This window comes from Pelodiscus sinensis, chromosome 6 (genome assembly GCF_049634645.1).
Source record: "Pelodiscus sinensis isolate JC-2024 chromosome 6, ASM4963464v1, whole genome shotgun sequence".
Lineage (NCBI taxonomy): Eukaryota > Metazoa > Chordata > Testudines > Trionychidae > Pelodiscus > Pelodiscus sinensis.
In genome coordinates, this window is record NC_134716.1 from 87,387,567 (window position 1) to 87,414,876 (window position 27,310).

Genomic DNA, 27,310 nt, shown 5'->3' on the forward strand with positions numbered 1-27,310 from the left:
CCCAGAGTTTAAGCCAGTCTAAACTTTGAGTGCCGTTTAGAGAATCTTAATTATGGCTGGTTGGGTATTTTGACTAACGGATGTTTGGTCCCAAATGTGGCAGGGGAGGAATTCGATTAGCTAGAGATGGTTGGATTCAGGAATTGTCATGACAAATAGATTCAGATTATGAATCTTACAGAAACCATTGGCCATTTTAATTATTTTTTCCTCTTTTTAACATAGTGTGGATTACATTTAATACAGAGATGATACTGTGAACCACTTTCCTCCAATTTGTAATGGGAAAATAAGAGGGGCCAGCATTATGTGACCAGCAAATTACATATACACTTATATAACCTTTATTTTAAGACTATGTAAAATTTTAGGAAATGCCTTCCATGGGAGAAAGGGTTGTCAGATTCAGAACTCTTTAGATCTATGCTCACTGAATTTCATATGTTTCTAACTTAAAATTGTCATGTCCCTCAAGCCTGCCTATGTTTGTAAATCTCACTGAATTTTATAAATCAAGCCAAGTTTGAAGGTTGCGTTATTATTGCTTATGTTGCAGTAGTGCCAATGAGGGATCGGTGCCTCAAAGGTTTTATTATTCAGAGGCAGACTCCACAAACACAATAAAAAGACAGTTGTTGCCACCCAAAGAACTTGCAATCTAATGCACTGAACTGTAACTTACTGTGTACCAGGTTAAACATGAAGTTCTAGATTGTACTATATTGTTGTGTACATTCAATTATTTGACAAATAATTTAAAAATGAGATAAAGAGGGATTGTATTTTAAAAGCATAAGCAGTACCAAGTTCAAGACTTGAGGAGTTTCTATTTTAGTTTCCTTTCTTTGAGTGCTTGATTTATATTTCTTAATGAGGCAATCACTTTTTTTTCCTACAGAATTACCCAGCCTTTAACATCATTGTGGCCTTGGAACTGTGTCTGGCAACCTACGTTTATCAAGTTCAATACATGAAGAGTGACTAGGTTCTAGAGTAGTATGAAACACAGGATTAAAACTCCCCGTTGGATCAAATAGAATAAAAATCTAGACTACAACATACTTTTATCCACATATGAATACCCAGAATAAAAATCAGACGAAAAACAGAAAATGAGTGGCCATATAATTTATAAATATAGCATTTTTTGAGATGTTCTCCAGTGCAAAAGATTATAAAATGTTTTTGGATTTTTTTCCCCCCAAGCTAAAAGCAAGCCAGCTTATTTTCATTGAATAGAAAAGTGGAAGAGGAAAGTTGGTATACTTTCAGATACTAATAATCAGAAAAGAATAATACACCATACTAAACCTGATGTGCTACTAATATTAAACATTTTTACAATTGCATTACAGACTGGCAATACCTACTGTGTTCCACCAAAACTTGGCTTCCTATCAGGTGAAGTCTGCCTCTGAATAACAACATCCAGATTATATACAAGATCAATTCACTTTTGTTTCATAACATATTTCATGCAAACATGAAAGGAAAATATAAATTTTTGGGGAAAAACCCTTAGCTTCCATATTAATAGACAAATAGAACCATGACAATGTAATATCTTTGCAACAGAAAATAATCAATTTTTCCTATGCTTTTTCATGCTTTTAACTCTCACTTAATTTCAATTATTGATATATTATTTAAATTAGTTCCAACTTTTTAAGGTAAATGTAGCGTCCACTGTGAAACTGTAAACAAAGCTCTAACTAAACTGAGTTTTGGTTCTTTTGGAAAGAACACATTGGAGATGTTCAGACCAATTTGAATGAATTCAAATCAGTGGAAAACCTGATGCCATTCACCACAGGATAATGAAAGCTTTAGCTGAAGCCACAGGGAATAATATTTGCAAATTCAAGGATGACAGGAGAAGTCCGGAGAAAGGCTAAAATAGTGCCCATGTTTAAAAGGAGCTGGAGAATGACAGTCCAATCAGCCTGACTTTGATACCTGGAATGCTAATAGAACAATGTATAAAACACTGATTTGAGAATATCTTGTGGATAAAAAAATCACTAGCAGCCAGCATTTGTTAAGAACAATTTATGCCAAATCAACTTGATTTCCTTTTTCCCAGGGTAATTTGTTTGGTGGGCAGGGGAAATGTGGTGAACATAATACACCTGAACTTTGGCAAGGTGTTTGATATAGTTCCACATGACATTCTGATAGGTAACCTGTAGAAATGCAGGCTCATCAGAAGTATTACATACATAATTGGTTAAACAATCACATAGAATAACTATTAATGGAATGATATTGGATTGGAGGAAGGTCTGTTCTGGGTCTGGTTTTATTTAACATCTGCTACACTGAAGGAAGAAAAACCAAATGCATAAATACAAAATAGGGGAAGGGATAAACTGGCTTTGAAGAAGCACTGTTAAGATGCATCTGGAAGTTGTGGTGGATCACAACTTCAGTGTGAGTCAGCAACATGATGTGGTTGCAAAAAACCCATGCAATTGCAGGTTGCATTAACAGAGACACAGCACACAAATCATGGTAGGTGATGGTACCAGTCTACAAGGCACAAGCTAGGTTTCAGTTGGAGTTGTGTCCCTTTTTGGATACCAACTTAGAGAAAGGATATAGGAAACTAGAAAGGATCCAGAGGCAAGTGACAAAGATGATCAAAAAAGATGAAATGCGAGCTATATGAGCCAAGGCTGAAAGAACTAGGTATGTTTAGTTTGGAAAAGAGGAGATTAAAGAAGGACATGGGAGTAAGCCTTCAGATACTCAAAAGACTGTCAGAATAGATAGAGAAAAATTGTTCTCTTGCCACAAAGGGTAGGACAAGAGACAATGAGTTTAAACTAGAGCATAGCAGATTTAGATTAAATCTCAGGAAAGACTTCCTAACTTTAAGAACAGTAGGACAATGGAACAGACTGCCTAAGGATTTTGGGGAAGCATCTTCACTGTAGGCTACTGAAAGGAGGTTGGACAGTCATCTGTCTTGGCCAGTTTAGATACACAGGGTCTCAGTTAATACTCATCTCGTTTTGAACTAAGAATAGTTCAGTCACCAACTACATCTGCTGAGTCTGCCACATGGTTTTCAGCTAAAGGAACAGACTTATGTCACCAATTAATTTTATGCAGGACTACTGAATTGTTAGATTCACAATTTTGATATTTGGGCTAAATTTAAACAAACAGACTTTGAGAAATGAAAGACTCCATTGTTCCATTTTCCAATTTGCTGAGGCCTTCAGCTTTGAATACAATTTGTATAAACAAGCACACCCCAATAAGACACTTACTGGGTTTAGAGAACCCAGAGAGAATATGAAGAATTGTTAAATTAGTTCAAACCAATAAGAAATAAAGTTAATATTATATATCTGGACACTTTAAAATAAAATTTTATTAGAGTAAAAGTTGCAATTCGATCTAGATCTGCCAGAAAGGCCTGAGAGAAGCCAAGTAGTGTTCAAAATGGCCAGTGAAGAGATCTGGCCTGGGAATGCATTAATGTGATCTCTCTCCTAAGCATCTTCCACTATAATGGCATCTATAGAGCTCCAGCTGCAACGTAAAACTGTTCCCCTATTAAGCAATTCGGTTAAATGATCCAAGAGAGGGAAAAGGGAAAATTGATACGAATTCCTCTGGACTGGTTCAGAGAGGAATAAGTTACACCCCTCTCTGGCAGTTAGGGTGAATCTGGTCAGGAACAGATACACTTCACATATTAGGGATGTCAACTAGACGATCAGCCTAGGCTTATAGGCTACCAGTGGTCCCCAACCCTTTGAGGTTGCCGGGCGCCAAGGGGCGTGGCCGTTCGCCCACTGGGCGCCAGAGGGCGGGGCCTCCCCCATAGCCGCGCGCCCAGAGCCAGCGCCCCCTCCAAGCGCCGCGCGCCCAGAGCGCGGGCAGCGCTCACCGTGCACCATGTGCCCGGAGCCGGCTCCGGCACCATGCATGTGCCACGTACCCGGGGCCAGGCCAGCCCCGAGCACTTGGCGGGCACACACAAATGCACTGTGTTGGGGACCACTGGTAGTCTACTAGTCTAGCCAACTACTCGCATCCTCCCCCTGCCACTGCTGCCTCTGTCTGCAAGGAACTCAGACCCCCTGTGGACAGGGACTGCTGCTAAGGAGCGGCTTCTGTCCGCAGCCAGCCCAGGTCACCATGGACAGAGGATGCTTTGTGGCAGCCTCCCCAGCCCTCCGTCTCTCCCCCCCAGGCAGCCTCTGTCTGTGGGGAGCTCGGACCCCCCGCAGACAGGGGCTGTTGCCACCCCACACTACTGCCTCTATATCAGAGGCAACAGCATAGGGCATCAGGCAGCCAGTCCGCAAGGGGAGCTGGTTTTTAAAGCTCCTGCTTGGAACCCCATGATGTTGATTCTGACACAGAGCAGTAGCAGGGATGGGAGGGGGCTCCCCAGGAGTGAGACCAGAGCACACTGGCTACTGGCCCTGCCCCCAGGGCTATAGAATAGTCAATTAACTGCTAAGAATTCATGCGGTTAGTTGGCTATTCTATTACCCGCTATCTAACATCCTTATAATATATCACAATCATAAGTGTCTGCCTTTGCTCATCTTCATTTTTCTCTATCTAAATTGTGTGTAGATATAGATATAGATATAGATTAGATATAGATATAGATATAGATAGATATAGATATAGATAAACAAACTCCGATGCTTACCTGGAGTTTCTGAGTCAAAGCATCCCTCTGTGCCTGAAGTTCTCTGGCATTATCGATTTCTTGTTTCAATCTTTCTATTTCCTGAGGGAGGAAAAACAATTCCTTTAACATACAGGCAGTCCTTGACTTTTACAATGACTAACTTAAGGTGAACAGCGCTCATGACGTTTCTGAATTGACATCCTATTTCAATTTATGACCATTGGTTTAAACTTTATGACGTTTGATCCCATAATGCAGCATATTGCAATTCCAAGATTTTCTGAAACAAATTATGTAGTAAGTCCAATGACTGCCGGTATGATCAGATCTTAACTCAGTCCAAATAAATTATTTAGTCTCTTTCTGCCAAATTATTTCAATTATACTAAAACCGACATTGAGAAGCTGCTTAGCTTGACACTTTTTGAATATGGAGTAACACTAATAATACGGACTCAGCAACTTCTGCAATTTATTCATCTGCATGTCAGACATTCACACACCAACAACGAGCACTTTCTTTTTGAAAAGGAAAACAGCTGCCTTAAACCATGTATTTTTCATGAAAGTTGAAGCTTTGTGCAGTTTCCCTGTCACACTTCCATTCCAGCAAGGTTGGAATATTTTCTCTGGAAAACTGAGGATCGTGGTAAATAAAACCTCAGCCCTGGTCTATATTTATTTGAAAATACATATTTTAGTATACATTAATGTACTCCTCCCTTTCAAGAGAGAAATCCAGACTTTAGCTGGGAGGAGGATATCTTTATCAGAGGATGAAGCCAGTAGCAGCAAGAAAGGTAGAGAATGGAAATTGTCTGAATACAAGTTCTGACCACTGACTGCCATATAAAGAAAAGACTGATCAGAACGGTGCTTTCAGTTTAGAGATGAGAGAGCATGAGGGGATGAAGGGGATACAGGTATACAAAATAAATGGTAGAGAGAGAACAGGTCAGATATTTCTGTTGACTTATTACCATGACAGCAGAACAAGCAGTCAATGACATTGAAAGGCAGAAACTTTAAAACTGATAAATATCCTCCCCTCCCCCCCAACACAATGCTATTGACCAATTCAGGCCTGTTGACAGGAAGGGACAAATGAGGCAGTTGCCACAGCACCAGGCAATTCAAAGGGGTCTGGGGCTCCCACCCGCCACCACTGTTACTGCAGCAGTGGAGGCTGGAGCCCCGGGCCCTTTAAATCACCACCAGAGCACTGTGCCACATAAGAACATACAAACGGCCGTACTGGGTCAGACCAAAGGTCCATCTAGCCCAGTAGCCTGTTTGCCGACAGTGGCCAGCGCCAGGTGCCCCAGAAGGGGTGGACCGAAGACAACGATCAAGCGATTTGTCTCGTGTCATCCATCTCCAGCCTCTGACAAACAGAGGCCAGGGACACCATTCCTACCCCCTGGCTAATAGCCTTTTATGGACCTAACCTCCATGAATGAATCTAGCTTCTCTGATAAATATCCCCCCCCCCCCATGTTCCTTGTCACATGTTCTGTTTGGCACTGAGGGAGATTCCATGCAGCTCTGAAGGCTGGAGGAGGCAAACCATGTGCTCCATGTGGTGCAAAGTGTTAGCTGCCCCACTCCTTTCGCCCAAGGCTCTACCTTCTTCTGAGAGCACAGAGCTGCCCTCCCTTGCCCAGGGTCTCACAGAGGTTTTCGGCTCCCTTGGCCTAATCTATCACAAAACATCACTGAGGCCAAAGCTTTGCAGGAATCAAAAGACTAGATGGTTACATGGATAAAAAGAACATATGGAATTACAGGATTAAAAACCTGTAAGGATTTAAAAACAGCAGAAAAAAAGAAACCCACATGCAGTCCCAAATCTCAGGACACAAGCTGAACTCTAACAGGGGTCAGGAACTGCAGAGGGGGTAGCCAAATTCGTCTAACTGGAAAAACTTAAAAAATAAACAGTCTAGCAGCAAAACTAACAATTAACAAAATGTGTAGACGGTATCATGTGCGGGCACAACCCACTTCTTCAGATGAACGGAGTTAATAAAGGTCAGGAAGAAACTTGCCCTGTGAAGTTATGGAATAACTTTCAATGTCAGGGTTTTTTGCACTGCCTCTGACTGTTGGAGAAAAGATATTGGACTAACGGTTTGATCCAGTATGGCAATACCTACATTTCTTCCTGCTGCTGGCGCAGACCCTGTGTGCGGGCACAGTAAGAAGTACACAGTAGGTCTGAAGTGATTTATAAGAAAAGGGCAGGAACTTCAAGACCTGCAAAATCAGCCTAATAAAATAATCTTAACTCATAAATATTTGGCCTGTTTCTCACCATGAACTCAGTTCCCCAATAAAGGAAAGTAGTGCTTACAGCTGCTTCATAAAATACTTGCACTGACATTGTTTATCTGTAAATGGGATTCACAGTGCTTCATTTTGACTGCTGCTGTGAAGAAATGCTGCATGCTTCACTACATGCTGTCTTTTGCAAAGAATGGTACTTGGGAAGAGTGCACAGAAAAAAAAAATGCAGATTTTTGGCTCAGATGCACCAAAATCTAAACAGTAGTTGTGACCGTCAATATGTAAGAAAACTTATCAGCCTAAACATTGATTCTTTTTCTGTGCTCACAAGTGGATTTTAAATTAACATTACAAACTGTTATAAATAACATGATTTTTAAAGCCACTTCAAAACATAATGAATAACAACAACAAATACCTCTTCCTTCTTCTTCAGCGTGGATTCTAATTCCTGTATTGTCTGGTTTAATTCTGTTTTATGTGTATGGACTGCATTTGCTTGACTGCTCACACACTCCAGTTCAGTCACCTGTAGAAATAAATGTCAGCCATAAATATGGAATTAAGTGACAACATGAAGAATTACAAGGTGCTACTGCCTCCTTGCATTAACAGTTACATCTGAAAAAGACATCTGTTGAGCTATACTTATCTACTATTCAGATTAAAAAATGGTGAAAATATTTTTCTAAAAATTAGTATAAAATTCTTTACCCTATTGTTTTGTATAATAATTCCCTTTGTTGCAATTTCTGATAACTGAAATTACTAGCTCTGTAGTCTGAAAAACCTCCTGTTGCATGAAAACGTGCACTTACTAATTTTGAAAATGGTCTGGGAAGAAGAAGCATTGTTTTTCTAGAGTGCAGATAGCCTTGAGGATTGATCACACATTTGTCTAATTTTATCTAACCTATCCACTGAAAGTTTTCAATACTGTACCATGTTAAATCAATGCTCACCCAGTGCTCCAAAAGGCACGTACAATCTCTCAGACTCAATTTCTGAATCTACATGCAAGGCAGAATGCTACATACTTACCTACCAATATTTGGCTGCAAGACATTTTAACTCCTTTATATTTTTCATCTCTTCCCCCCTAGGCCAGTGGCTAAATGGCACATTCTGGCACTATACAGTTCTCTTTATTAGCAGACAGAGCATTCTGTTTATCTGTCTTTGGATGAAGTGCCTAGCAATGGCATGTACAATTTAGATTTGAAGAGATATTAATATGCCTGTTATACACAAACAATCCTGGAGAGAATAATGGGTAATATTTTGTACATCTGTGAATTATATTCTATACTACCATCTTCTACTTAGAAATATTGCTGTTCACAGATCATTCAGAACACTGATAGAGACATTATATATCCTATCAATCTAGCTCTTGTATGTGTGCAGTAAGCTAAGATATATCATTAATAATAAAATGTTATTGAAAAACATTACTGCACAAGGCCTGACAACTCAGTTTTCTAAATAAACTATTTCCCTCTAAAACCTAAGGCTTTAATTTTCTTTAATGACCATAATTAGAAAGAACGAGTAGTCCTGTGGCACCTTAGGGTATGTCTACACTTGTTATTTTGAAATCAAGTGAGTATCTACACTACAAAGCCTGCTATTTTGAAATACAGGCAGTCCCCGGGTTATGTACAAGATAGGGACTGTACGTTTGTTCTTAAGTTGAATCTGTATGTAAGTCGGAACTGGCGTCCAGATTCAGCCGCTGCTGAAACTGATCAGTTTCAACAGCGGCTGAATCTGGACGCCAGTTCTGACTTACATACAGATTCAACTTAAGAACCCCAGGCATCCCCAAGTCAGCTGCTGCTGAAACTGATCAGCGGCTGATTCCAGGAAGCCCGGGGCAGGGGCTTCCTGTAGTCAGCCACTGGTCATTTTCAGCAGCTGCTGACTTGGGGACACCTGGGGCAGAGCAGCTGGGGTGCTGCCGGGTTGGTCCAGTGGCGCCCAGAGCGGCGCTACGGGACCAACCGGCAGCACCCCAGCTGCTGTACCACAGGCGTCCGGAGCAAAGCCGCGGAGCACGGGGGCAGTGGGACAGCCCAGACGCGCCGTGGCTATCCTGCTGCCCTCGGGCTCCGCGGCTTTGCTCTGCTCTGCTCTGCTCTCCCTCCCCCTGGTCTGCAGTTACAGGCAGTCCCCGAGTTACGCGGATCCGACTTACGTCGGATCCGCAGTTACGAACGGGGCCCTTCCTCTCCCTGGTCTCCAGCAGACCAGGGAGAGGAAGCAAAGCGGCAGAACACGTGGCCAGCTGACAGCCCAGACGCGTCTGGGCTGTCAGCTGGCCGCGAGTTCCGCCGCTCTGCTCTGCTCCCCCTCCCCCTGGTCTGCAGGGGGAGGGGGAGGGGGAGCAGAGCAGAGCAGAGCGGCGGAACTCGCGGCCAGCTGACAGCCCAGACGCGTCTGGGCTGTCAGCTGGCCACGTGTTCTGCCGCTTTGCTTCCTCTCCCTGGTCTGCTGGAGACCAGGGAGAGGAAGGGCCCCGTTCGTAACTGCGGATCCGACGTAAGTCGGATCCGCGTAACTCGGGGACTGCCTGTAACTCCTGCTTGTGAAGCTTATTTTGAAATACTTATTTGGGGAGTTATTTCAAAATAACCTGGCAGTGTAGACATAGCCTTAAAAAGAGAGAGAGAGAGAGAGAGAGAGAGAGAGACACACGCTTTCTTCAGCTCATCTCATTTGAAAAAGTCTCTAAGGTGCCACACATCATCTCTTTTTAAAGTTAAGACTAACACAGCTATGCTACTAAGACTTATAATTACAAAGAGTCTGCTTAATTACAGATATGATGTGCTCCTGACTTGCATGAAGCATTTTTTTTTTTTAAAAGGGCAGATTTTCAGCTGGTTTAAAATGAAGATTATTTAAGATGGACTCTGCAGACAGCCTCAGTGGAGTTTCTTCTACCATTAAAGTACTCATGCATCCCTCCCACCACGTCCCTCAGTGTTCCTGAATATATTAAGGGTAAGGTAATAAAAAGTGGGGTTAGCAGCTCTTGCTGCTTCCATTCCTTCGACCCCTGGCTCAGAGGTTCAACCACGCTTCTATTCTGACTCCTCTTTCTCAACACTTTCTGCATTAATGTAAAGTGTACAGCAGGCCTTGGCTCCAGCTCAGGAGAAACACATCCCATATGGATTGAGAGTCCTTGCTCTCGAACAGAATTAGTGACTTTGTGTTGTGTCTCACGGCAAACAGGTTTTTTATCTGGAATTTCCCAGAGGTTGAAGCTGTTTATTAGTTTCTCCTTTATGATTATTTTGTGTAATTGCACCATGTCTCTACATAGTTGATCCACCAATCGTTGTCCTTTCCCATCAATGGGAGGTCTATGGGATAAATGTTGTGATGGACACACCAGTGCCAAAATTTGATTCTCACTGAAGAATTGGGATAAATAAACTTGCCTTGCCTATTGGTGTACCAAATGCTTAAATAGCTTCCCATGGCTCCACTTGGCTGGAAACACTGATCTGGAGCCAATGGGAGCCACGAGGTTCCTTGGTTATTGAGTCTTTAGATAAACAAACTGGAGTGGCCTGTTAGGAGCTGTCTCAACGTAGGTCTGTGGTTCACTTTGAGAAACGCTGGGTGAGGGTGATCTCTGGTAAGATTGTTACCATGAGTATAAGTTCTCTTGTTTTAATATGTTCTCTCAGTAACACTTTTTATCTTAAGATAAAACAGGCTTGCTTTGAAAGAGCCAAGCAGTAACTTAAAACTGTGGGCAGTTAACCAAGAAAGCATGCAGATGTTCTTGGGCAGCCTGTCTTGGCTCCCAATTATACAGTGAATGGAGGCAACAGTGCATCCTGGAAATACACCAATCACAAGTCATCCAAGAAAGGCAAACACCTGAGGTTTCCATCCCCCCAGAATGGTGCTCTTGCTGGACCATGGAAAGGAAATACAGGTGGAATTGCCCTTCACTGGAACTGGATCTCTGATGTGATCAAGTTCTGGAGAGAGGCTTCTCAAGAGAAAAGTGCCCCCAGTGGAGCCAAGTGTGGTACTGTACGTGCTCCATAAAGTTTTGGCTGACTTCTTGGAGAAGAGTGTCTTGTCCCTTATGCTTAGCAGCAGACTCTAAACAGTTAAATACAAATAAACTCAGAATGTGCCTGCCTGCACCTTTAAATAAATAATATCAAAGACAAGCACTTATTTGCAGGACTTGAAGGCAACATTCTGACCTGGCTTCTGGACTACTATTCAGGAGTTCAGTCTCTGTCTGAGAGAATCAGGGATTCATTCATAATTGGCCTGCTGTCTCCTGATTGGTTAGTAGTACTCCTTGCCCTTTAAAGGCTCTGGAAGAGTAAGTTTTGTTTATAACTTAGCCTGAGCATGTGTGAAGACGGAGGTGTCAGGATGCCAATAAGTTTAGTGCAGGTTAGAGAAGGTCTGGTAGATCCCAAGTGCCCAATCTCCTCCTTCTAGAATATCCCTACAGATGGAGAAATCTGCATTCTAGTGCTGTGAACCTTGGTATCACACACAAAAGGAATACGCTTGCAGTGCCTAACTCTGAGTAGTGTGAAGACTAGTATCCTTCATTACCTGCAACAATTTATAGGGTACAGGGTCCATTATTAGGTCAAAAAGACCCCAAAAGATAGTAATTTCATGCCTCTACCACCCATTTGATAGTCAGGCAACCTATTGCAGAAACACAGGACTAAATCTACAAAGACAGACTCCTAGAGCCCCAACCAAAAGTATCCTATCGGCTACCCAAGATCCATAAACCTGGAAATCCTGGATACCTCATCTTCTCAGGCCTTGGAACTCTTACTGCAGGGTTATCTGGCTTTGTGGACTCTATCCTCAGACACTATGTACCAGCACTCCTACCTATCTTCCTGAAAACACCATCCTGGTCACTATGACTGTAGAAGCTCTTTACACCAACATTCCACATGAGGATGGACTACAAGCTGTCAGAAACAGTATCAGATGCCACTGCATATTTGATGGCTGAGCTACGTGATTGTCCTTACTCACAATCAATTCCAATATGGGGACAATTTAGATCTTCAAGTCAGTGGCACTGCTATGGGTATCAGCATGGCCCCACAATATACCAACATTTTTATGACTGACCTAGAGTATTTCCTCAGCTCCGTCTCCTAGTACTACTCCTCTACATACTCTACATTGATGACTTCTTCATTATATGGACCCACAGGAAAGAGATCCTTCAAGAATTCTACTGGGATTTCAACAATTTCCACCCCACTATCAACTTCAGCCTGGAACAATCCACACAAAAGATTCACTTCCTGAACACTACAGTACAAATAAATGATGGTCACAAACACCACCCCATATGGGAAACCTACTGGCTGCTATTCTTACTTACATGCCTCTAGCTTCCATCCAGGACACATCTCACGATTCAAGCCCTAACATACAACCATACCTGCTTCAATTCCTCAGACAGAGACAAACGCCCTCAAGATCTTTATCAAGCATTCTTAAAAACTTAAATACCCACCTGGAAAGGTGAAAAAACAAATGGATAGATCCAGAAAAGTACCCAGAAGTCAAGACAGGTCCAAAAAGGAAAACCGAACACCACTGATTATCACCTGCAGTCACTAGCTAAAACCTCTCCAGTGATTCAATGACAATCTACACCCTATCCCAGAAAATGAACCCTCACTCTCACAGTTCTTGGGAGACAGGCCAATCCTCGCCTACAGACACCCCTTCAACTCACAAATACTCACCAGCAGCCACACAACACTCCACAGAAACTCTTACGTAGGAACCTAGCCCTTCAACAAACCTTGTTGCCAACTCTGGCCACACATCTATACAAGTGACACCAACACAGGACTTAACTACATAAGCCACATCATCAGGGGCTCATATAACTGCACATCCTCTAATGTGATATATGCCATCAGGTTCCAGCAGTTCCCCTCTGTCATGTATATTGGCCAAACCAGACAGCTCTATGCCAAAGGATAAAAGGAAACAAATCAGACACCAGGAATGGTAACATATAAAAACCTGTAAGGGAACACTTAAATCCATTACTGAATGTCCAGGGAAGTTAAAGTAGCCATTCTTCTACGAAAGAATTTCAAAAGTGGATTACAAAAGGTGACAACTGAACTGGAGTTCATTTGTAAATTCAATATTATCAATTTAGGATTGAATAAGGATCTTAACTGGCTAACACATTACAAAGGCAATTTCCCCTCTCTTGATAACCACATTGCCACATCAACCACTGTGAACTAGCCATTACCATCCTAACTTGATTAGCCTCATTTACACAAGTATCCTCTTCCTTTTGTTGTCCTTCTATATACTCATGCCTCCATAAACTCCACTCCAATTCATTTGATGAAGTGGGTTTTACCCACAAAAGCTTATGTCCTAATAAATCTACTAGTCTCTAAACTGCTGCAGAACTCCTTGTTGTTTTTGCAGATGGAGACTAACACAGCTATTCCCCTGAAAGTTTTGTGTCATTCTCTCAAACCAACTGCAGAAGCAACAGTTTGCAGTAAGAAGTTGAGTAAGAAGTCCAGACACTGAAATACAGGCTGCTGACACATGATACTCTATCTTAATAATGGCTTCATCATAGTCTGTTGTCCACTAGACTGGTCTGGATGCAGTAGCTTCATAAAGTCTGTTAATGGTGGTACAAGATTTGCGAAGTGGGGCATGAACCTAGTGAAATAGTCAGCCAGTCCCAGGAAAGCCCCTCTTGTTTCCTGGTTGTGAGAACCAGGGTCCTCTTCAGGACTTCTATCTAATCTTGCAGGAGTTGAATCATTTGAGTATGTGATACCCCAAATACTGGGTTCCCTGCATCCCTAATTTACATTTGTGTGTATTTGTTCTATGTTCTCCCTTTGTTAATGAAAGCAGCGCAAAGGTCATTGGAACCAGATGCAACTACCAATTTTTACTAAAATAACTACACTGTCTAAATAGGCCATTGCAAACTGCCTGTAGGAACACAGAGCCTGGTCTCTAAAAAGTGCCTGGGACTCCCATGCAAATTGAAGGCCATGGCCACAAACTGCAAGTCCCTAGGAGTGTGTCAAAAGCTTTTCTTCTGAGTCTGGATTAGGGATAGGTGACAATACGTTTTGATAAATCAAGTGCAATATATTTAGCCTTCTTAAGATGCCTGAAGAGTTCACGGACTTGTGACACTGGGTAGGCACTGGGTTAAGCCTTCTAAAATCCAGGCAAAAATCAGGTGGCACAATATGGCTTTGGAACCAGCACCACAGCAGGCTATTCCAGGGCCTTTGATCTCCTCAGTGACGCCAAGGTCTAACATGACTCATACCATTTGCTCTATGGTTCCACAGAGTCACTCAAGAATGTGGTAAATCAAATATTCTGAATTAATCTCTGGGTTGATATGGATTCTGTGTGCCATGAGATGCATTCAACCTGGCTGGGTGGAGAACAGCATATCATAAAGGGTCAACAAGTTCTTGGCTTCCTAGTGTTAGCAAGGAGTGAGACTTTCAGCTATCAGCATATTATCAGGGCAGCTCCTTTCTGTATGTCAGCCAAGAGCCTCAGGGAGGAGGCTGGGATCTGTTAAGTTTTCCTAAGTCCATCAGGGTATTAATACATTTGTGTAGAAGATCTTTGTTTCTTCTTTATGCTGGACAGAGAATTTCCTAACTGACCCTGACCTCTCTGACTCATCAGACAACCTCATATGGCCCTACTTCTTGGCTAGGCATTTGATCTCCAAGCTGGAAAGGAGCAGTAGCATGTTGTTCCCTGTGTGAAAAAACACTCTCCCAGGCACCTTTATTATAATGTTAGACTTGTGGTTGTTAGACCTGCAGCAGATTCTCCTACACAAATTGTCCCATGTGCTTGAGAGACTCATACGTTTGTAGGGTGTGCTGTAACGTGTTTTGAGAGTAGGACCACTGCCCTTCCTAACCTGTTGCCCTCCGGTATTCACTAAGGTCTCCCAGACTAGAGTTCAGAAGCACTTGATTAGTTCCAATATTGTTTGGCCCCATAGGACTACTGGTGTTACAAATGCTTTTTCTTATTTTCTCTGAGACACCTTAGCATCTGATGAAACCACACTATGAAATCATATGAGCGGCTGATGTACTGCAGCTTTCCTCAGTGGAATCAGATGATCACTTATTTAGGGGAAACTCTCTGACCTGTTACCATGTGAAATTCCACGTATTTTCCCTCTGATGGTTCTTCAGGAGGTGTTGTGTGATGCCATGTAGGGTTCATGAGGAGGATACCGGTTCTTTCCTGGGTTGCTTCCATGGGAGGTTGGGGCCAACTTAACAAGATAAAGTCCTCTGTGAGCAGGGTAACACCTTCAAGGGGTTATGTCTGCATACACTAGGTTTGAATGGTGGCTAGCAAAACCTCTAGATACTATGAGCACTCCAGACCCTATAATCTTTAGGGTTGGCCCAGTCCTTTAGTTGCAGATCATGGAACAGGGCTGTGTCCCAAATGAGAAAGTTTCTGTCTGGAACCAGTGCCGTTAAGTTTCCAGTGATACCCCTAGTCAGTCAAGGGCAACTGCTTTCATTGGCCTGCTAAACCCAGGGTTGTGAGTTCAATCCTTGACAGGGCCATTTAGGGAATCAGAGGCAAAATCTTTCAGGGATGGTACTTGGTCCTGCCATAAGGGCAGGGACTGGACTCAACCTCTCAAGGTCCCTTCCAGTTCTGTGAGAGAGGTACATCTCCATATATTATTATTATTATTAGAGTATTATAGTCCTTTATGGCTTCATCTTCTGAGGCCCAGTAACCTGTCTGAGCTTCCCCAGACAGAAAAAGAGCTCGTCATGCAGCCCATGCAGTCTTTTCCCTCTGAGCAGTGTAAGATGTACCTCAAGATCATCATCAGGTCCCAGTTTGGAAAGTGTCACACTGGAATGGGAGTGGTTGGTCATCCACTCATTCATTGCCTCCTGGAACAGTCGTCGTTGCTACGGCTGCTGCCTCTGCAGTAGCTTGAGAAGCACAGCTTGCTGCTCCTGGGTGGCCTAGTTGGCCTTCTATTTCATGTCCAGGGAAAGCTGCTGGGCCTCTGCTGCAGAGCCAGGACTTGTACAGTCTCCTCAATGGTGCTCATTTACAGAAAAGGGTGTTGATCCCACTGCTAACAACAAGTTGGGATAGGTTGGCTGCTCCATAGTGCTTCTTGTGGAGCCAAGTATGGTGTTGCAGGTGCTTCCTACCTTACACCACAAGTTCTTTCTGGCTGCTGCTTGGAGCAGGGTGGGAATGTCACAATCTCAGCAACAGTCCCTAAACAGTTAAATAAAAATAAACTCAGAATGTGGGGGTCTGCAACTTTAAACAAACACACAAAATAGTTGCAGTGCTTGAAAACAAGGTCCTGACCTGGCTCTGGGGTTCTGGGCTAGTACTAAAGAGCTCCAGTTCTATCACAATCTTACCCAGCACTGCTTCCAAGAAACTGAAGACAAAGCTTAACTGGCCTGCTGGCTCTGAATTAGTCAGTGTCTCTTCTTGGCCTTTCTAGCCTCTGGAGGACCAAATCCTATTGGTAGCTAACCTGAGCAAGTGGGTTTTATGGTGCCAACATCTTCAACAGAGTGCAGTAAAGACCTGATATCACTCTTATAATGAATGTTTTACAGCAAGATAACTGACTAAGGTTCGGGCTCACTATAAAAATATACAGGGAAAAGGCAAGCATTAACATAATTTAACAACACAACAGGGGAAAGACTAAATGTAAATAAATAAGACTGAGTTAATAGGATGTAGTCCTTTGTTCAGTACATGTGATATGGCCTGTATGTGCTGATTTACTGAGATAAGAATCAGCTGAGGACTTAGGCCCCCATCTTGTAACGCTTACTTAACTTAAATGAGTGATTCAATTAAATGATCTTACACTTTTAAAATACAAATTATAATGGAGTTTTATCAAATTTCATGGAAAAATTTAATTTTTACAACTACACTATACGTCATTAAGCAGATGTAAAACAAGTTGTTATTTCTAGAAACTCCAAATCATTCTTCCTCTCTCTGTAACAAACATGATGATCCATTAGGGATCTCACCTTGTATACTGGACTTTTGTGGTTTTCTAGGACAATCTGATTGGTCAGTGAGCTTTTCAAGATGACAACTATGCAGGCACAGACATAAACACTGCTCATGCACAAGGTTCTCACAGAAAAATCTTGTGTACAAAGCACTTATTTAACTAACCTCTAATGTGCAAACCAATACTGGAGTTTTCACCTCCCCTAGAAATCTATGTTAATAGGACTATTTCTAAAAATCAGGGTTATTCATTGTAGGAGTCTCTTCTCTTTCCTTGACAGAGCTCCCCTCATGGCCAAATGGCATGTTTATAGGAGCTTAATGGACAGATTTTTGGTCATGTTCACCTGCAGTGTCAGATTTAACAACTGAGCCTAATAAAATTATAAACCATTTGTCAAAAAAGGCATAGCCACTTAACTCTGGCTGGTCAACACATGCTGTAGCGAAAACACTGTGTCCTGGTCTGTTATTCCAGTGTTTCAGCTGAATTTTAAGCACTAGTTTCTATATATTATAGAAGCAGCAAACTGACATGCAGTAACTTGTCAAAATTGTGGTTTTGGAATGTCATTGAATTAACTACCAAATCTAACAGTTTCATCAGATCCAAACAGATGCTGACTGATACTTATACAACACTGAGGGAAGTGTTGAGCGTGCTCAGAACCTTGCAAGGAGGGTCAGACCCATCATTGGATCTAGAATAACCACCTGCATCTTGATTTGATCCACTGTTGCATTGATCAATCATGCTGACTGCATAATGATGTTGATTTTTTTAAAATGCAAGAACTCCATATATTTGCTTGCTGAGCTGAATTTATTGGGCCAGGTCTATCTCCCATGCTTCAGAATTCCTAATGAGGACAGTATGCTGGGTGAGATTCCACTGTAATCATTTATGACTAAAGACTTACAACACACCATAACCCATCAGCTGCACAACTGGGGCATTATGATTACAACTAATATTCAGATTCCCAAAAACTGCAGGTCTACAAAAGCTATAAAGGAAGTTTCTCACCTTGTGCAGTAACGACAATTATTTGAGATGTGTGAATCCCCTTGGGTACTCCACTGTTGGTGTTGGGCTCATCCAAACACCACATATTGGAATTTTTCACAGCAGTAGCAGATTGGGCTTTGCATGAACGGTAGGCGTCTTGTGGCGTTTCCATCTTTGCACTTTGTACGCGCGGCCCGACTCTCAATTCCTAGTTTATGCTTGAGTATATAAAAAATACTCCCAAGTAGAGGGGAGGAGGGCAGGTAGTGGAGCACCCCTGGGGATACATCTTGAAGAGTTGTCATTACTGCACAAAGTGAGTAACTTCCCTTTCTTCTTCAAATGATGGTGCTCCACTGTTGGTGATTACAAAGCAGTAATCAACATTGATAGATGGGCTTCAGATTCACTATTTGTCAGCAGATGAAAGTACCCCCGTGTCTACTGAATGGATCATGGATAGCTGTGGAATGATCGCATAATGTCTCATAAAAGTGTGTTCTGATGACCAGATAGCTGCATAAGAAGTGTCCTGCAGAGGTACACCCCAGAGAAATGCTAAAGATGTGGAGACAACTCGGGCAAAATGTGCTCTGGGTAGAGCTGAAAGGGCTGCAGGGAGTAGTACTGGCTAATGGAGAAAGATATCAGTTTTGTAATGCACTAGGCAGACATGGGCATGCCCTTTGAATGTTCTGTGAAGGAAATAAAAAGAAGTTGCGATTTGTGGAAGGTCCAAGTGCTCTCGATGTGAAAGAAAAGGGCCCTCTGAATATCGAGGGTATATAGGATGGTCCTCCAGCTCAAGGCATGAGGTTTTAGGTAGAAAGTTAGAAGCATAATAGGTTTGTTGAGATGCAGTCCTTAGGTAGGAAGGAGGGTGTGGCTGTAGGACAACTCTGTCTTTTATAATACAGTGCAGGGCAGCTTCATCTTAATCGTTGATGAAGATATTGAATAGAACCAGTCCCAAAACAGACACCTGTGAACCCCACTTGTTATGCCCTTCCAGCAGGACTGTGAACCATTTAACTACTCTCGGAGAATGTTTATTCAGCCAGTTATGCACTCACCTTATAGTAGGCCCATCAAAGTTGTATTTGCCTATTTTATTGATGTGAGACTGTATCAAATGCCTTAGTAAAGTGTAGGGATATCATGTCCACCGCTTCTCCCTTGTCCCAAGACTTGTTATCCCATCAAAGAAAGCCATTAGATTGGTTTGACATGATTTGCTCTTTACAAATCCCTGCTGGCTGTTACCGATCACCTTATCTTCTTCCAGATATTTGCAGATGAACATGATGCTCAGAAGGGATTTAGACCAAAGAAAGCCAATGTTGCAGACAGCAGAAGTACAGATGAGAATGCTGAATAACATACGTCATTGCCGCCATACATCCCATGACTTGCAGACAGGTGAGTACTGATGCGGTAGGGCTCACTAGAGCTATAGTGATGAGGTCCTGTATGGCCTGAAAGCGTTGGTGTGGCCAATAGGCCCAAGCTGTTATCGAATCCAGCCAAGCACCTATAAACTCAAGGATCTGAGTTGGTTTGAGTGTAGGCTTTTGCAAGTTTATGAGAAGTCCCAATGTCTCAAAGTCTTTTGGTGGCTAACACCATGTTGACTATCTCTGTGTGGGATGGCTTCCAAATACAGGAAGATAACCCCTTTTTGGTGGAGATAAGCCAGGATGACCCTGAGAGTCTTTAAGATGACCCTGGGAGCATAGGAGAGGCCAAATGGGAGGACCCTGTACCAGAAATGTTCTGAGGCTATTGTGAACTGAAGTAAGCGTCTGTGGGATGGATGGATGGTCACATGTAAGTGGGAGTCTTGGAGGTAGAGGACTGCAAACCAGTCTCTCTTGTCCAGTGCCAGGATGATTGATGTGAGGGTGATCATTTTTAAGTTTTCTTCACACAAAAACTTGTTCAGCTTGGAGAGATCTAGGATAGGTCTCCAAACTCCCATTCTTTTCTCTGTGAGGAAATAGTTGGAATAAAAACCCTTGCCCTTGTATGGGTGGGGAACACTCTTTAACGCCTGTGTGTAGTAGGTGACAGACTTCATAGAATCATAGAATAATAGGACTGGAAGGGACCTCGAGAGGTCATCGAGTCCAGCCCCTCGCCCTCAAGGCAGGATCAAGCTCCGTCTATACCATCCCTGACAGATGTCTATCTATCCTGTTCTTAAATAACTTCTTGTCTTAGGAGTTTTTTGTGAAGAGGGACAGGGAAGGTAGGGAGGTTGGGGGAGGGACGTAAGAGGGGTAATGTACCCTGATCAGATGATCTCAAGCACCCATTGATCTGTTGTAATCAAGGCCCATTGTTGGTAAAATGGTGGTAGAAGAGGTTCACATTGATTTGGGGCATTAGTATCAGAGAGAGGTCAGGCAGACCCTTGACCTAATTCTCAAAATTGCTGTTTCGAGGAGTGTGAGACTGATGAACAGTTATGAGAAGGCCAGTTTCTCTGTGCCCTTAATCTAGAGCGACCATAGTAGAATCCCCTCTGCTGCTGGTGAGTATAGGGGACCTCTCTTTGCCATTGGTATGGTGAGTGTCACCTGCGTCAGCAAGGTGGGATGTACATGCCTAACATGCAAAGTTTTGCAGGAATCCTTGCTGGAGTGTAGGACATTGACAAGTTATTTTCTGCAAATATTGACAAAGGGCAGATCCTCCACCTTGCCCTGTAGCTCTTTTGGGATGGTGGAGGTCTGGAACCAGCAAGCCCTGCACATAACAATTGATGTAGCTTGAGTGGTAGTGCTGGCAACATCCAATGCCGACTGGAGTACAATGCGGGCAATGATATGCACCCCTGGATTACGGATTTCAGGATGGGGCGCTTGTGGTTCAGGAGATGCTCCATTAATTCTGCTCATTTGGAATAGTTATCAAAATCATGGTTAGCCAACAAGGCAGAGTAGTTGGCAATGCTTAACAATACTTAATTGCAGTTTGGCCAAGGAGTACATTTTCCAGCTGTAAAGGTCCAGTCACTTGTGTTCCTTATCCTGGGCCGCGGCTTTGATCTATGGCAATTTTCACCTACGGTAGGGCAGCATCTACCACTAGTGAATTTGGCTGCGGGCATGAGAATAAGACAGACATACCCTTAGCCAGGATAAAGTACTTCCTATCAGCCCTCTTGTTGGTGGGGAGGGCGGAAACTGGGGTTTGCCAGATCTCCTCAGAGGCCTCCATTATGCTTCATCGATGGGAAGTGCTCTTTTGGTGTGAAGTGTTGGTCGCAGAATTGTCAATAGCTGATGCTGCTTCTCCTGAACCTCCTGAAGAGGCACCTCTTGGCTTGTGGCCATGCGCTTGAAGAGTTCCTGGAAATGCTTTAAATCATTGGCAGGAGATGGATTGGAAGGAATCACTGCCTCATCTGGAGAGGAGGATGATTAGTCCATGGGTTATGTGTCCAGAGGATGATGTTCATCCTTGTCCATAGTTTGGCCCTCTTCTGCCTCCAAATTCTCAGTAACTGGAGGACTAGGGGCTTGAGAGGATGGAGGGATCTTTTGATAGGAGTGGATGAGGCGATGTAACAGTACCTTAAAGAGGTCCAGGGGTGCCATGGAGGCCATTGCACTGGTGGATATGGCCAGTTTACAAATCCAAGGGTTGTTGAGAGTAGCATGGTCTGTGTCTGTAATGGGCGGAATGAGATTGAGTAGAGTAGTGTTGCAAAGAGAAAACACTCTTCTGGTCATCCTCAAAGTCACTGCACGCTGAGAGCACTGGTGATCCTGGTGAGCCAACAGAAGCCCGTGAAGGAGGCGGCGATGGTGACAATTGCCTAGAAGTGGTACCATGAAAATGAGTCAGTATTGCAGCAACCGAAGTGCTGTGATCAGGTTTCCTGGTGTGGAAAGGCCGCATGTCGCTGAATCGTTGGCTGGTGCAATGGAGTGTGGTGCCATTGGATGCTGCATTGGTACCAGTGGCAAGGAGGACGGTTCAGGACTCGGTGCCTTGTGCACAATTTTGTTAGATTTTCACTGCACCTTGGGCGATGCTGATGTTTCAGGTGGTGCCTGTGGTGCGGTTGGAGCAGGCCTTGTCTGGTTCCCATATCTTAGCTGACACCAAGTTCGATCAAGACAGTGCTGACAAGTGCAAATGATGGGGTTTGAACTCCATGCCAGAAGCAGAATGGATGTGCCCGGTGCTAGAAGTTCCCAGTTTGTCCCCTGTGCTGGTTTGAGCTGATGTTATGGCTGGAAGGGACCAAGCTGGGAGAAACCTTTTTGGAAGCTGATTTTGCCACTGGGGAGCTAGCATGTCGTTTCTGATCCTTAAAGACTCTGACTATACTGAGGAGTTTCAGGACTCCGAGGGCAGCAATGCCTTGTTAAAGAGGAGCATTCAAAGGCACAACCCCCTGTCCCTCCACACTCTGGTGGTGAGGCTACAATGGTGTGATGCGTCGCTGAGGGATGTGCAATACTCCAAGGCAGCAGATACGCAATACATGACCATCAGAGATGGCATTGGATTGCGACAAGTGTCGCGCTTCTTAAAGCTGGGGGAACCCAATATGGTGACAGAGTAGTGTGGTCTCCTGAAGCATCCTTCTTCCTTTTGTTCTTTTTCTTTCTTTCTTTTTTTTAAACACAGGATAATGTATCTAAACAGAGTAATTGGGGAGAAAGAACTAAGAGAGAACAGTCTAAGGGGAGGATTGCGGCTTTGACCCTTATCCCTGCTTTAAAAAAAAACAAAAACAAAAAACCACACATATGAATGGACAGTAAAACTGAGTGAAAAAAAAATATTAAAAAGAACTAACTAGCTACAACAATATTTCTGTTCTGACTAGGCAACACTAAGGAGAGAAGCTGAGCTCCATCTGTGACTAAGGGTGGTAATGAAGGAACAGAGGGGGACGGGCCACATGCCCCAAGCACAAGGGCGTGAATGCCTCGAGGTGCCTACCGGGAATGTGCAGCCCAACTGGCTACTGCTAAGAAAAACGTAGGCACTGAGACAACCTAACACCAATAGTGGAGCACCGCCAGGGACATCACTCAAAGAAGAACTAGCTGTTTCTCTAAAAGGCATTAAAAAAGGAAACCTGTATAAATACACAAGCAGACTCAACATACATTATTCCATGGAGCAGATATTAATTGGCATTCATATGCCAGTATGAAACACCATCGCAGAAAGATCTGCCATCCAAAACACCTATCTTTTCCATTTGTGCTTTTTTTTCAGCATACTCAGAAGGTAGTAAAATGCAAGACAATGTAGCACTTTAAAGACTAACAAGATGGTTTATTAGATGATGAGCTTTCGTGGGCCAGACCCACTTCCTCAGATCAAATAGTGGAAGAAAATAGTCACAACCATATATACCAAAGGATACAATTTAAAAAATGAACACATATGAAAAGGACAAATCACATTTCAGAACAGGAGGGAGATGCGGGGGAGGAAGGAAGGTAAGTGTCTGTGAATTGATGATATTAGAGGTGGGGAGAGTGGGATGTTTGTGAGTTAATGGTATTAGAGGTGATAATTGGGGAAGCTATCTTGGTAATGGGTAAGATAGTTTGAGTGTTTGTTCATTCCTTCTTGGAGAGTGTCGAATTTTAACATGAATGACAGTTCAGAGGATTCCCTTTCAAGTGCAGATGTAAAAGGTCTTTGTAGCAGAATGCAGGTGGTTAAGTCATTGAGAGAGTGTCCTTTCTGGTTAAAATGGCAAGAAACTGGTTCTTCTTTGTGATCTTGTCTGATATCTGTTTTGTGGGCATTAATCCTTTGGCGAAGTGTCTGAGATGTTTGTCCAATGTATATAGCAGACGGACACTTTCGGCACATGATAGCAAATTATATTTCTGGATGCGCAGGAATGTGTGTTCTTGATCTTATAACTCACTTGGTTAGGTCCAATAATGGTATCAGCAGAATGAATATGTGGACAAAGCTGACAACGGGGTTTGTTGCAAGGGAAGGTACCAGGGTTGGTATTAGTGTGGTATGTCCTGTGGTTGTTGGTAAGAATCATCTTGAGGTTAGGTGGTTGTCTATAGGAGACTATGGGTGTGTCTCCCAGAAGGAGAAGGAAGTGGCATTCATGGAAGAAATGCGTGAATTTTTTTTTTAAACGGAGGCCACCTTTATAATGTTTTCTGAGGTAACATTTAATAAAATAGTAAAGAAGCCATTATACAAAACACAGCTCCTTTCTGCAAGTACTGATGCTGCCTTGTCTTTTTAATTAATTCATTAATATGATTTCAGAAGTGCAGAAACACATTCCAAAGTGGTCAGAGTGAAACTTCTATTCCAACATAATAACAATAAAGAATAAATTATATTAAAATATAAATTATCACCTGAAAAAGAAGAAATAGCACAGTGCATATATTACAAGAACAGATAATTTCATTACTTCAATTTTCTATGAACTTCATTCCTCTGTCATGCATTGTCATCTCTCCCTATATCAGGCCAGATTTTCCAGTCTGCCAAATTCCTTCTGCACTGTTTATGTAGGAGGAAATTTAGTATTGAGCATATATTACTAATGCATAGTAATGTAAGAATATGCAGAATTGAGTCTTTAGTGAGACATGAAGGGCCTGATTCTCCAATGAACCCAAGTTTGCTCAGGTGCAGTGGAGACAAGAGGTTGTCAGGAGACGCGCTGTAACTTTCCGATTTTTAGCTGCCTCTCCAGGTACATGTAAAAGTTGCACAAGGGAGGGGAGAAAACTGACATTTAACTTAAACCAGACAGATTAGGATACCTTAGGGACCTAGCAGCAATGTAGAGCAGATATAGCACAGGAGAGAGTGTCAGGGAAGAGCTATTGCTGGAAATAGTGGAGCTGACACAAAGTATACTTAAAGCAGGTGGAGAAAGCCACTGGTGAATTTCCTCCTGGATCAGCTTTGCCATCAGCTCCCCAACACCTCCTGTGACAGATTACCCCATCTCCTTGGAAAACAGAGATGTAAAAAATCATTTAAAAATGTAACTGTGTAACCACTAAAAAGTCTAGTGGTTACACACACTGAGGGCTCTGCAGTATAAAGCCAGGGATGTTAGATATAACGGAACAGAATAATTGTGTAACCGCAAGCAATTTTAGTGGTTACACAAGTATTCAACAGTTCCTGGGGTGGGGCTGGCAGCCAGTTCACTCCTAGCCCCACCCCTAGGGAGCCCTTGCTGTATCAGAGGCAACTGTGCAAAGTGGCAGGTGGGAGCTCGTCCGTGAGGGGAGCCAGTTTAAAAACCTGCTCCCTGTGCAGACTGGCCCTGCCTGTCACTCTGCACTGTTGCCTCTGATACAGAGGCAGCAGCATGGAATGGCAGAAGCCCTTGTCCATGGGGGGCCTGAGTTCCCCTCATACAGAAACTGCACCAGCATCCCATGAGCAGCCTCTGTCAGAGGGGAGCCTGGGCCTGCCTCAAACAGGCTGCTCCATGGAAACCTCCCATGCCTCACAACTGCCTACGTGGAGGCAGGCCGCTCTGTGGAGCCAACACACAGAAAACTGGCTTAAAAGATGGCTCCCCCCACATCATCTCACACCTGCTCACTCCCCCCCCCCCCCCGACTGTTGCCTCTGATAGAAAGGCAGCAATGTGGGGGAAGAGCGGGCAACAGGTGGCTCCATGAGAGCTGATGCACGTGGAGAGCTGGCTTGAAAGCTGGCTTCCTGTGTGTACTAGCTCCTGCCTGCCCCCCTCACACTCTGTCAGAGGCACCAGCACGGGGGAGGACGACGGGGTGGGAAAAGTGCACGTAGATGACAAGATTAAATGACAAGCCCACCTTTATCAGTTAATCACGTAGTTGGCTACATGTTGACAACCCTACCCAGAAGTGGAGTGGGCAGCCAGGACCTTGTATGTGATGGAAACCAGCTTAGGGATCTGCTGCATTAAAGTTATACTGCAGAGCCTGTGGTGAAGCCAGCTTAAATGGCTACACTTTTATATCCCTAATGGAAAAATCAAGCTCGTCGCCTCTAAGGATGCAATCAGGGCCCAGATAATCATCCCTTCCCACAGCAAAACTCTCAAAAGGAGACTTTGAGAAGAAAATATCCTTAAGGATCACACCTCACCAGGATTCTCCACCCTTCCAATGTCTGCCTGGTCACCACTGTTGGAGGCAAAGGAGAAGTAAGGGGACAGTTAAAATGGTGGTTGTTCTTTCTCACCTGTTAATGTTATTTGGTTCCTTAAACTGTTGGAGTGTTGTCTGTTAACCCCCTATCCCTTCCCTGAGTGCAGAAGAATGTCTGAGGTAAACAGCAGGAGTAAACAACAATGCACACGGCCCCCAGCAGGGTGTGCACACGGCCCCAAGAGGCCTAGACTCAGAGGCTGCATGTGGCTGATCCTTGAAGGAGAGAGGGACAGAGAGGGAGAGAGACACAGTGGTGGTGGACTATCAAGTGAAGCCTCCCAGAACGCCCTCTGCTCGGATCGCCTGGCCAGCGGACCAGCTTAGGAGTCAACTTGGGAAGATTAAAGAATATGAACTGCCTCCTGCTCGCCTTATCATCCTGCCTGGGACTGTAAGTGTGATTGAATGTATGAATGAGATTCCCCTCCCTTCCCAGTTTTAGTTGAATAAAAAATCCTTTACACTCCCATGTGGTGATCCCCTCTCCTTAGTATTTAAAGCAGTTGCAATCCACATGCCCTTGCAACAACCACCTCCAAGTATCCACTGGGCCTCTGCAGCTACTCACAAAGAACCCCAACACAGGCTGTTTGGCATCACATTTCCTTAATCTCACTAGTGGAGACTCCCTTGTTCAAGAACTTCCTCCTAGAGATTAAGTGACTGCAACATGTACTTCCTCTCTCGCCTCCAAATACACACAAAATCTGCTTCTGGACTGACTACTCTTTTCTCCGGTCTGCCTAGTCTCCACCTCCTCACTGCGGATGCTGAGCATTTAGGAGGCAACCTGATCCTTTTCCACATTGAACGAAGGGTACCTGCATGCACAAAGATATGTGAAGGTGATTTGGGATCATGTGTTACTTGCCTGTGAAAGGTGCCACACCCCATTACAACACTATAAGTGATATAAAAATGTACACATTTCTTATGACAATTTACAACCCTTCATGTTATAGAATACTTAATATCACCCTGGGGTTTTGAGTAAATTCCTAGGAAAAAGTTCAGTGCACAATTTAAGGTGAGAGATCACCATATTATATGTTTGATTTACTTCAAAAT

At 43.4% G+C, this 27,310-nt stretch overlaps 1 protein-coding gene across 4 annotated transcripts in view; it reads right to left on the bottom strand.

Moving 5' to 3' along the window:
• Window positions 1-27,310, bottom strand: part of HOMER1 (homer scaffold protein 1) — a 169,081-nt gene that overhangs the window by 29,574 nt on the left and 112,197 nt on the right. For all 4 annotated transcript variants that reach the window (XR_012904870.1, XR_012904871.1, XR_012904872.1 and 1 more), the window contains exons 7-8: window positions 7,365-7,475; window positions 4,679-4,759 (exon numbers count right to left, since the gene is read on the bottom strand). Coding sequence is in view for 1 of the 4 variants with exons in the window: in XM_006119144.4 (XP_006119206.1) it covers window positions 4,679-4,759; window positions 7,365-7,475 (192 nt within the window). In the remaining 3 variants the exon portion in view is untranslated. The remainder of the gene's footprint in view (window positions 1-4,678; window positions 4,760-7,364; window positions 7,476-27,310) is intronic.